Source organism: Triturus cristatus, chromosome 8 (assembly GCF_964204655.1).
Source record: "Triturus cristatus chromosome 8, aTriCri1.1, whole genome shotgun sequence".
Lineage (NCBI taxonomy): Eukaryota > Metazoa > Chordata > Amphibia > Caudata > Salamandridae > Triturus > Triturus cristatus.
In genome coordinates, this window is record NC_140591.1 from 154,339,214 (window position 1) to 154,351,354 (window position 12,141).

Genomic DNA, 12,141 nt, shown 5'->3' on the forward strand with positions numbered 1-12,141 from the left:
TGTGATAGGATGATGTTGGCAAGTGGTGTTATGTATATGTTGAAAAAGGTATGGTTGAGGGACAATCCCTGTGGGACTCTGCATATCAATTTCTTGGTCTCTGATGTGAAGAAAGGCAGCCTGATCCTTTGGGTTCTTCTAGGAAAGAACAGATCCGTTTGAGAGCAGATCCTTCCATGCCAATATCGTTGATTCTTCTGATAAGGGTCTTATGGGAGACAGTGTGGAAGGCTGCAGAGAGGTTGAGCAGCATGAGGTCTGCTCTTTCTCCTCAGTCTAGGATGAATTAAAGGCCCCCGTTGGCTACGATGAGCGTTGTTTCAGTGATGTGGTTCTTTCTGAAACCTGATTGACCTGATTGAATGTTGTCTAGAAGATGGTGAAGTTCTAGGTAAGGTGTGAGTACCTTGTTGATGTCCTTCTCAATCACTTTGGCTGAATAGGAGAGCAGGGAGATGGGTCGGAAGTTGCTCAGTCGATTCTGGTCCGCTGTGGGCTTCTTGAGGAGGGTGTTGTTTTCTGCAAGTTTCCATTCATCTAGGAAAGGGGTAGATGTGATGGAGGTGCTGATGTGGCTCAGGGTGGTCCTGACTGGTGATTTTCCCAGGTTGTAGATGTAGTGAAGGCATAGGTCCAATGATGCCCCTGAGTGGATGGTCCACATGATTGCAGCTGTGTCATTTCTGAGGGTTGTTGTTCGGTCCAGTGGCCATCTTGGTTGATGGGTGGGTAGGTTATCAACTTGTTCTCTGGGGTTGTGGGTGAATGTGCTGTAGGTGTTTGTGATTCTCCTGTGGAAGAAGTTGGATAGGTTGTCACAGAGTTCTTTGGAGGCAGAACTGTTGTTGACAGTGGCTGAGGGCGAGGTGAAATTCTTAATGATTGGGAAGATCTCCTTGCAGCTGTTGGATTTTCCTTTGATGCGGTCCACTAGTGTTTTTTTGTTGGGGTCTCTTATTTGCTGTTGATATTGTCTTAATGCGTCCTTGTAGGTAGTTCTGTTGGTGATGTCACTGCTGGTTATCCATTTTCTTTCTAGCTGTTTACAGTGTTGTTTAGTGTTTCGGAGGTCTTATGTATACCAGCTGGCCTTCTTGTCTGATGTACTATACTTGTTGGTTTTGATAGGTGCGAGGGAGTCTGTGCAGTTTTTGATCCAGTTGCTAAAGTTGCTGATGTTCTTGTCAAAGTTGTCTGTGGGGTTAGGTCAATTCATGCTGACGGCACTGAGTCAGTCTGTTTCTGTGATTTTGCCCCAGCTTTAGCTTGGAATGCTGAACCTGGTAGGGGTGTTGACTTTAGGTGTATCGATTTAGAAGTGGATGATGGAGAGGTTGGTCCATGTAAGTGATGTGGTGGAGTTGTATTTGATGCTGTCACTTGTGGTGAAGATGGGGTCCAATGGGTATCCTAAAGTGTGTGTTGGTTTTGTGATGAGTGAAGAGAGTTCGATCTTGATCAAGCTTTTGAGGTGTGCTGTGGAACAGGGGTCAATCTTCCATGTGAGAGTTGAGGTCACAAAGGATTATAGACTCTGGAGTCAATGGTGAGCGGAGCGATGAAGTTGGTGTTGAAGTTGGTAAAGGTGGCTCATAGTCAGGGTGGTCAGTAGGGGAGGATTCCCATTAGGGTAAAGTTTTTGGAGAATTTCAGCTTGAGGTGCAGGTGTTCCATGAGTGGGGTGGTGTTCTTTGTGGATGTTGTGCATTTGATGGATTCCTTGCAGATATTAGCAAGTCCTCCTTCTGGCTTGTGAAGGTGGTCCAGTCGAGCAATCTTGTAGCCTGCTGAGATTGCCATGGTGATATTGGTAGCTGATGAGGGGTAAAGGCAGGTCTCTGGGATGAAGAGGATGTCAGGTGTGTCGCTTCTTAGCAGGCCCAATATTTTGGTTGTGTGTTTGCTGAGTGATTATGTGTTGAGAAGCATGCGTGCAAGTGTATGTTGATGCGTGGGTTTGCTGTGGCATGTGGTGTAGGGTAAGGGTTTAGGTGTTGTTGATGCTTGTTTAGTATGTGTTTTAGGAGGGGGTTTTGAGGGTGTTATTAGTATTTGCGTGGGTGTGTGTTGCTTTCGGAGAACCGGCAGTGGGTGAAGGTGAAAGCTCCTAACATAGTGTGACGCGTGATGCAGCAGCAGTTAGAGGAATGGTGTCCAAGGTCTATCGACCTTAGGAGTTCTGTGAAGCATCACTGGGCCATGATCGGAACAGGGTTCTTGGCACTGAGCATGGTCCAGGCACAGATGGGTACAGACGGTGTGCCTGCAACATGTCCACTGCTCGTGCATGTTTCAGCTGCCATTAAGTGGGTCCTGGGAGAGGAGAAGAGTGCAGGGTGCTGTGATGTAATTTCCTGTGCTAATGGGTGATGGGAAGTGAAGTCCTCATTGCTTGGCTTCTTCTTTTAAAGGCGGTTTTGGTGGGAAAACCAGTAATGTCTCTTCCTTTCCAGATGGATGATGGGAAATTGAATGATCTCACTTTCTTTGCAGATGGGGGATGGGAAATGAAGTCCTCTTACTCAGCGTCTTCTTTCAAAGTCAGGTTTTGGTGGGAACACCAGTAATTTCACTTCCTGTCCAGAATGATGATGGGAAATTCAGTGATGTTATGTATGTCCTGTGCTGATTGGTGATAGGAAATTAAGTCCTCTTGCTTGGCTTCTTCTTTTAAAGATGGCTTTGACTGGAAAACCAGTAATGTCACATTGTTTCCTGATGGATGATGGGAAATCTATTGAAGTCACTTCCTGTCCTGATGGGTGATGAGAAATGAAGTCCTCTTGCTTGGCTTCTTCTTAAAAAAATGTTTTTGCAGGAAATTCTCTGTTCTCAATTCACAAAGGTAAGTTAGACTTTAGAGTACGTTTAATACTTTTTGTCTATTCACAAACCTGAGTGTAAATGTATTCCAAAAGTGTAAGGACTTTGGTACTATCTAAAAAGTAGTGAACTTACTCTAAAGTGTAAAGGACCCATCACATGCAGCACAAATCCCGAGCGGAACCTTGTAAGGTAAACAATCATGGGAGCAGTGAGTACTTATTAAATCTCGTAGCTCTCATCTGTCATGGTAATTGTGCACCTTTTACATAGCCTCGTTGTTTACTGCTCAAGCAAGCACGAACTAGAGATACCTCAAGATATGTTAGCTCAGTACTGATTATACACAGTCTCAACAATCTTAATATCTTAGTGGAAATAATGATATGCATACCTTCATAAGAAGGTCTATCATACAAAGGATAGGAAGTCAGTCAGACATTGTAAGTTAAGGGATGGCACGAGCACGTGTTAAAGGGTGCAAATGATAGAGCATTATTTTAATCAGCTGCTAAGCAAGAAATGAATCAGCTCCTTTTGAGTCGTGTTAAATGTCACATTAGGTGCAAACATTGCTTGTTCCAAATTTAACAATTGAACGTGGTCGCACAGTGTGCTGTAATATTTACCTTCTCAAATCCCTCAGGTACTGCTTGGATTATGGTTCCCAAGGGAAACAGATCTTAAAGAGGCAAAACATGCTAGTAAACCAAAACTGCATGTTTTCCTTAGTTTGAGCTTTGATATCCATTGTTATTGGGTAAAAACATCCAGGGTATTATAGCAAAACCAGTGATTGCACCAGGCAATTTGTCTACGCACCTCAGCATGAGAGGACAATTTGTGAACTTAATTGGACCTTTGCCGACATTCATGTATCAACACTTTGATACAAATATAAGTAGTGTGTTGAAACCTAGGGATGCGTCAAAAAATGGGAATTGAGCACATTTCATAACTGTCAGTCAAAGCAACAAATGAATCTTAAAAATACACACACTATTCAGAAAACTGTTTCAGACTTATTGAAAGCATCCTCTGAAGTGATACTGAGTAAATAAATAGGTATATATAGATATGAAAAGGCCGTTTGGAGGCAAGGAACATTTGTGATACACAAGATCTACAGTGGTTGGAGGAGTCAATCCAGCTAGCTGCATGATTGGGATTTGCAAAGGTTAAACCATTTGTAGGTGAAACAGTAACACTAAACTCAGCCAAGAGTGCTGGAGATTTTAGCTGAATTTAATTTATATTCTCTTTCAGAGGCGGTTTCTCCTTAGGGACCGGATCGTTGATCCGCTACTGCGAGCCCCTACACCTGAAACTGACTCATTAATTTTCCCTAAAACCTTCAGCTGCACTGCCATTCAATTTTCTCCTTTAGGTATGGGGCTACAATGCTTGCTCTCTAAATCGTTGTGATGACCAGGAGCAGGAGCAGCTGAAGCAGTGCTAACTGAACTGTGCAGTTCTAGCTTCTGGAAGTAATAAAACAGGGAGTTTAAACATCATAAATACAGCCCTATTGGTTTCCGATGGAGCATTGGGTTTAGCTGACCCAGCCAATCCTGGCACTGCTTTTATGCTGTTTAAAAATGTGCCCTCATCACCTCTGCATTGCAAAATTGAATTGGTGATGCAGAGGTGATTGGGGCACATTCTATTAATAAAACATTTATGGTTAGAAGTCACCAGTTGCCACTGTTCTCCATATATGATGAATGACAACAAAGGTATTATGATTGACCTTAATCAGCATACAACTGTGCACACTCTGAGGTTCCACTTTAAAATTAGAAATTATTCCATGATGTATGTGCTAGCTGGTTATGCATGTAGCGAAAATTATGTAGGAAACTGAATTATAACTTGCTAACATGCATTGCAATTTAGGGACATAGGAGGATAGCTGAACTGATGAAAATAATTATGTTATTCTTAGCTTGTTTGTTACACTAATTAATAGTGTGAATTCGGATACAGATGTGGTTTTATGAAATCAATGATTTGTTTCCTCTAATTTTGTAAATTGAGAAAATGTGAAAAGGTTTATTGCTTAACAAAGAAAGTCCTGGAGGGATGGCAGTTAACTAATGCTAATTGTAATCACCAATACTGAAAATTCAAGTGTAGAAGGTTTTGTCTTTCTTCTTTGGCACTCAAGACTAGGTAAGATTATACAATGACCATGTGCAGTGCTCCTTTGCCTTTTTACTAGGTTTGCACTATAGAAATACCTTATAGTTGCACACAAACATTCATATATATATTTTTAGCTCTCTTTCTTCTCTCCCTTTTTTCCTTCTTTTTCTTCTTGTCCTAATGTCTATTGTTGTTAAACTTTACATTTTGAAAATCTCAGAAATTAATGAAATGATTGATTGAACTCAGTAGTTGCCTTTTTTAAGGACATGTCATTGCAAAAAGTACTTCACAGTGACTGACACAATATTCTGCATAGTCTGTGAGACAATGTCAAGTATAAAAACAAAAACACAAATAGTTGTGTACTTTTCACCGAGTTGTTCTTTAAAATGTAGAAAGTAAAGATGGAAAAATGTTATGGGCACTTTAAAATGGACACTCTGGACTGCAGGACTCTATGTTCCTGTGGAAGGCAAGCACCGAAATGGGTTGACTGTCCCTGCAAAAATTGCACTAATGGTGATGTAAATAAAGTATGGAACATCTAGCCCTGCGGTGCCGCTTTATTCTTACTGCATTGAGAGAAAGCAGTAGAACGAATCCAAACGTATATATATGTACATACATACGAATAATTTATATTGTTCCTTCCATAAGACAAAATTGTTGACTTAGAAAACAGTTGAACTTGATGATTGTCTTGCTTTAACTACAAAAGCCAGGCCTCTCAGAGAATGCTACACACAATTTCCCCTTAATGTTGGGAGTAAGTGAATAAAAAGATTAAGAATATGAAAAGAACATTCATTATCCTTCAGTCAGTTCCTTTTGATAACTATGATTTGGCAAGAGACACGTTTTTTGATGGCAGAAAAACATTGCACTTTATTCTCAATGTATGTTTATTGGTTTTATCTTGATGCAAAGCAAACATTGTGAAGTTAAAGCAGACATTAGGAAATGATTACTTAGTAAAAGCATTACATTGACAAATGGACAGACTAGCGGAAAGGCAGCAAGCCATTTGGAAGAAAAGAGTGGTGTCACCATCCATGGCTTTGTGAAAAGCAACGTTGTGTTAAATTAACTGCAGCTTGATGAGGTGGTGTCTCATGAGGGATCCTGGGCTTTTAAGGTCCTTCAGGAGGATACAAGTTAGAAGGAGATCACTAGAAACAAGAGAACAGAAGAGTAAAATTAACTGATTTCTTCATATAAAGAGTAAGTAACAATTCTTGTTCTTGAATATTAGGAATGTTGAAAGATGATCATATACATGCCTTTATTCTAACTATAGTAAACCCAGGCATATATATCTTACACAATAAATACATATCCACTAGAACTAGAGGAATCCAAATCTGAGTGGTCTATTTACGCTCATGCTGGTTATTTTCTCAATGTGCTCTATAGGCTCAATGGGTGAGACTCTTTTCCTGGTGGAAAAGTCTTCCTACTGATAAGGAACAGTGTTGTACAGAACAGCGCCCTGCGTTGATAAGGGGTCACGGCTGTGTTTGCATGTGGTACCCTAAATATAATCATAATCATCTGCCCGTTTTAAGTCATCAGTGGAGGACCAATGGTCAGAAGATTCCTGCTGGTGCATGTTACCGACAGAAACCTCTGAGATTTGCACAATGGGATGTTAGCTTATGCTTTGTATTGGGCATACCTTGTTCTGTGATCGGTGTTATGGTGTCACAGCAAATCTTAAATAACAAATGCAACTTGACTAGAACATTCTGTTTTCTATATTTGAAAAGATTCCGTGAACAAATCAGCAATTCAAAAGTCTTCGTTTATTTGTTTATTTTTGTGATCTGTTTGGCTTTTTTTTAGTGGAGTAATTTTCTACTTTAAAAACTATTTTATTTTTCATAAGTCCTCGTTTTTTTACATTTTGTGCGGGTAATGGTTTTGTACATGACTCCTTCCCACTTTTCTTATCCCTACATAAGGGTAGCTCTGTGTGTAGATGTTGTCATTTGAATGTTCTAGTTATTGTGCTATCTTAAATGCTAAGTGATGTAGCACTATGCCAATTATGTGCCATCTTGTTAAAGGGCCTATTCGAAATAAAGAACTAGGACATTGTAGCACTGATCCTCTAAGCAGAGCTAAATAGGCATTAAGATCAAGATGGGGCCAATAAGCACTCCAAGGACACCTCTACAAACCTGTAGACCTGCGATATAGAAAGTATGCTATAAGCATTGTAGGCTTTCTCCCAAAAACTCCAAGCATGCAAATCATGCTGCTTTTCTCACCCCAGAGTGTGCTTTTTAGGCTCTGCTGAGGAGTCACATACTGATGGAAATAGAGGCCAAGACATGGTTGGTTGCAGAAGAGGAAATCTGCCTACAGCCAGAACATGTGCAGTCTACTGGTTCACTCGTGGACTGAGGAACTCAGAAACCTGAAATCGAATCCCTTTTTACCTCTAGCCTAAAGACAGTTTTAGTGCTATACCAGCGCTTAGTAATCTTACAAAATCATAACTATAAATAATTCATACAGACACATACAAAGAGGGGCCTTTGGTCAGTTCACTTCGTCCATTGATCTTTTCAAGTACTTTCACATTTCTTCCTAAATCAGCTTACAATATTGTGTAGTGGGTCAGCCCACTTCAGCCAGTGGTGCAATTGCACTGTAAGTGACCGCGTTTTGTCTGTTCACATGTGCACTTCCGTCTAAAGAATAGTGCGCTTCAGGTTCAGGCCTGGTAGGACAATCTTTTACTTTTCCATTGTCTCCTTTGCCAGGTTTCTTTTCAATTGTTTAATTTATTTCTTTTGTGTCTATTTTTTATGAGGCATGTCAACTCTGTAGAGAGTGATGGAGCAGCGTAATTAAAGGCTCCACACCATTACTAATTGCATGTTAATCAAGACGCTAATATGTTAATCTGTGTGTTAACGTGTGGCTGGATAATGGTGTTATTAGGCTGCACTCATATAATCGAAGGATAATCAATGTATTACTTATAACATAGCTGAAATCATAATTAAGATTTCTAACCCCTTAGCTTGATTGCGAGCAAGAGTAAGCATGACCAAACCCTTTTTAAAGTCTTTCTCATATTTTTAATGCAATGGTCTTCTCAGAAAGTTCTCAAGCTTTCTTTCATTTTCCGTTGTCCCATCCACTTCATTAGTTAGAATGGCCTTTTGCTTATGCTGAGAAACTGTTAGATAGGGAGCACTAACAGAAACTTGGCTGTGGGTATGTAGTGTGTGGGGATGGGAGAGAGCCACCTGTACCAAGCAGGCCAGACCAGCCATACTTTCCAAGTTTGTGCAGCTGTGGTCTTCTTTGTTCGGTGATGGAAACATGGGGAGTTTACCTGTGCCCAGAAAACGGTGTAGTCTCATTGCCCCATACAGGAGTTGGTGCGGTGAAGTTTCCAGAACCTTCCATTTCGCATTAATTTTGTGTTTCTTAATATAGCTTAGCAGGCCCTGACTTTGCTGAGAGAAGTCCTTTCCTGAACTATGCTGTTTTCCACTACCCGTGCTTCATGTTTGACCACCTGCACCTATTTTTAACCCCAACCTCAACTTGGTTCATCAGATACTGAAACCTTCCTCTTAAAATTCCCCCTTGCCACTTTCAGTGCATTATTTAGCCTGGGTAAGCTCCTTTATGGAACCTATTTCCTATTTTGTACTCTGTACATTATTATAGTTTACATCTTCTTCTTCATAATTTACACATTGAAATAGCATGACCGAATGGATACATGTGCTTATTTGATGAATTGATTTACTGATTAATTGATTTGTACCTCTAACTAAATTTGTTAATAAAGCCTTCAGTGTTGGGACACCATTCTATCTGATGTTTCCATGGAGACAAATTAGTTTCACTATAATGGAAATTTTATGCTGATGCTAGCTCCTTTCATACACTCCCTGCCAATAATCAAAGGTCTATGTGACCAGTGGCGCAACTTCATAGATGACTACACTAGAGTTTTAAGACACAGTAAAGTGCACTGCATCATTGATAATGGGCTACTTCCTTGCTGGAGAACTGCTCATTTCATATGTTATGTATTTCAGCTCCAAAGGTAATCTTTTTAAGTATTTTGATTGCACATTTAATCGAAATTAGGGGTGGGTGATAAATTCCACTCCACTGGTGGAGTTTGCGGTCTTTGGCACCTCTGCATTACAAGCATAGTGCAGAGTGGAGTTTTTATCTTGCATGCAGATCGCAAATGGTAAGCTGGCAAGTGCAAGTGAGAATTGGCGTCGGGCACCCAGCAAGATTTTCTCTATGTGGGCGGTCGCGACCGCTTGAGGTGAAAAAGCTGCTGCTGAAGTAGAAATTCTACTCGAACGGTGTAGAAAACTGGATTTTTGTTGCAGTTCCCCCCACTTCTTGCCTGGTATTTGATGCAACTTTGACTGAAGTGCACTTGGTTCCTGCTAACCAGGTCCTCAGTGCCAGTGTTCTTTCCCAAAAGCTGTACAATTGTTTCTCTCAATTGGCAAAAGCTTTGCACCATCTATAAATCCTTAGTAAATGTTACCCATGGCACCTAGGTACCTGAGGTACTGAAGAGGGTTCCTAAGGGCTGCAGCACGAACTATACCACCGTAAGGGACCCCTCACCAAGCACATGCAGGGCTGCTACCGCAGACTGCATGTCTTGGTGCAGACAAAATGAAAACAGGACATGTCACACATCTCTGTGTGCCATGCCCCCTAACAATACATGTAATATTTGTAAGTCACCCCTATAGCAGGCCTGACAGCCCTAAGGCAGCGTGCTTAATATTACGTGTGAGAGCATACCTGCATGCACATGTATGCACCTGTGCTGGTAAGTCCTATTCCTGCCAGTAAAAGTGACCAGGGAAGCCATATTAAGAAATGTGCTGGACACAGGTGAAAACGAGTTCTCAAGCTACATGATGGCTTCAATGAAAATAGGGATGTTTGGTATCAAACATCTTGTATTCTTAAACCCACACTGATGCCAGTGTTGGATCTACCAATACATACACCCAGAGGGCACCTTAGTGGTGCCCCCTGAAAACCTACCAGCCCCTAGCGCTGACTGACTGGCTTTCATCAGCCTCCTACCAGAGACGAGTGACTGACCCCCAAGTGTGAGGGCCTCTGCTCTCTGGTGACAATAAACCAAGCCTGTTTGAGCAAGGGGTGCCCAGCAGCCCAGTCCACATGATGGCCTGTGGATTAGCATTCCAAGGCCGAGGAGCTTCAAAGAGGTCCACAACCTTTGGTATGTGAATCTGGTGTCTCTCACAGGGAAGGAAAACAACCCCCTTGTCCTCCCTCAGGTGAGCACCACTTCTAAACTGGTTCACCAGAAGTGGATGTGACTTTTTAGAAGTGGTCATCTTTGTGATGTCAAATTTAGGATCTCTGGGTCAGGGTTATGCACACTTCCCCCAGGAAGTGGTCATTTAGGGGCCGTAGTGTCCCAAGGAGTAAGTAACCCATTGGCTACCACCCTACAATCCCTTAATGCCCCTAAATCTAAATTCTGTATTTTTGGGAGCCCTGGGACCAGAAAATCAGATCCTGCTGACCAAAAGAAGAAGGACCAAAGAGCTGCAAAAAGCAAGAACTGTAGAAGAAGAAACTGACTTGGTGCTAACCCTGCCAGCCTGTCTACTGTTCCCGTCAATTGCTCCAAATTCGGCTCATCTGTGAGCTGTTGTGCCTCCAAAAGCCTGGGAGCACTGCCAGACCTTCTGCCATGACTCAGGAACTCCTGCGGAGCAGCAGAGCTGCTTTCCCTGCAGGCACCCAAAGAGATCTGAGAGGACTCCGGACAGCCAAAACCCAACACCTGAAAGCACTGCTGCACCAAGCTGGTCCTCCGGCCCTCCAGAGAACTTTCCAAAGCCACCTTCAGCCTCTGTTTGTAGGACGCCTCCACAGCAAGTGCTCCCTACTCCTGAAGACACTTCTGCACCCTTTGCCACTGACCCATGGAGAAGAGGACCGAAGGTTTCCCCAAATCCCCAAGCATTGTGAGAACCAAAACCCCCTTGTTGCTCAGACCGACTGATTTCCCAGTCCAAGCCTGCAGCCTCTTTTCGACTGGACCCATCCCAATAGGATAACATTAGACCCCTGACGCGGAAAAAAACTTCTCCACCCGCCGCACCAGTGCCGCTCGAGATGACCTGTTGGTGCTGCTTTGAGCCCTTGCCCCATACTCACCTTAAGTCCCGGAGATTGGTCCAGTAAGACACTGAGAAGTGCCAAATGCGGTACATGTTTTTCCTCCATAGGATAACATTGGGCACCCAATGCTGAAAAGCACCTCTGCACCCGGCTGCCCCAGTGCCGCCCTAGGTAACCTAAGGGTGCTGCCTTGGGCCTTGCCCAAATACTCACCTCAAGTCCAGAAGATTGGTCTCGTATTTCGCTGTACTGTACCGGACTGCTGATGTTTTACATTCAAAAGTATTCCTCGTAAAACGTACTTACCTAATCGTATTGATTCTAGTGCCTAAACATATATAAAGATATGTGCTATTTATATAAATTGGTGTGGATCTCCTTATTGAGTCGTGTGCATTGCTTCCTGACTATTGTGTGTATTTGCAGATAGCTAACATTCCTCTCTGCTACACCTAAGGCTGCTCATACATCCCTTAATGAGCACCTTGGGATTGCTAGAACAAGCCCCTGCCAGTAAGGGAATACCTGGACTCTTATCATGGTATGCCTCTTTTTGGTATACCATATAAAAAGCAACTTCCTATAAGCAGCAGCAAACAAGCAGCGCCCTCTGGTGAACCGTGTGGTGCTGTTCGCGTTTTCTGTGCTGAAAATCAGAGTGATGCGTCATTTTCAGCCCATTTGCAGAACTCCATAGAATCTTGCTAAGTTTCATGTAACTCCTTGGAATTCCACAGAGTGAAACTCCACAAGTGCTGCCCACGCCTAATAGAAATCCATTCTACTGTTATTCTTTTAATGCATGTTGCATGTCTTTGAAAAAAACATAAAGAAAAAAATATATACATGCATTACCTGCATTCAACTTAGCTTGCCACGGCCAGACCTATTGGATTTGCTAATGCTTGTTCTTACTTGAGAAAACAATTGATCTTAAGCAAAGCACTTTAGCTTCTTGTACCTAAGATGTATTATCTGCAAAAGGCAGATACTAATAGA

General features: G+C 42.2%; 1 protein-coding gene across 1 annotated transcript in view; it reads right to left on the reverse strand.

The window, feature by feature from the left end:
• Window positions 1–5,855: 5,855 nt before the first annotated feature.
• The window catches only part of LOC146801733 (uncharacterized), a 35,968-nt gene continuing 29,682 nt past the window's right edge, over window positions 5,856–12,141 (reverse strand). Inside the window, exon 6 of the mRNA XM_085621198.1 lies at window positions 5,856–6,140. Within this exon, the coding sequence (XP_085477324.1) occupies window positions 6,127–6,140 (14 nt within the window). The 3' untranslated portion in view covers window positions 5,856–6,126. The remainder of the gene's footprint in view (window positions 6,141–12,141) is intronic.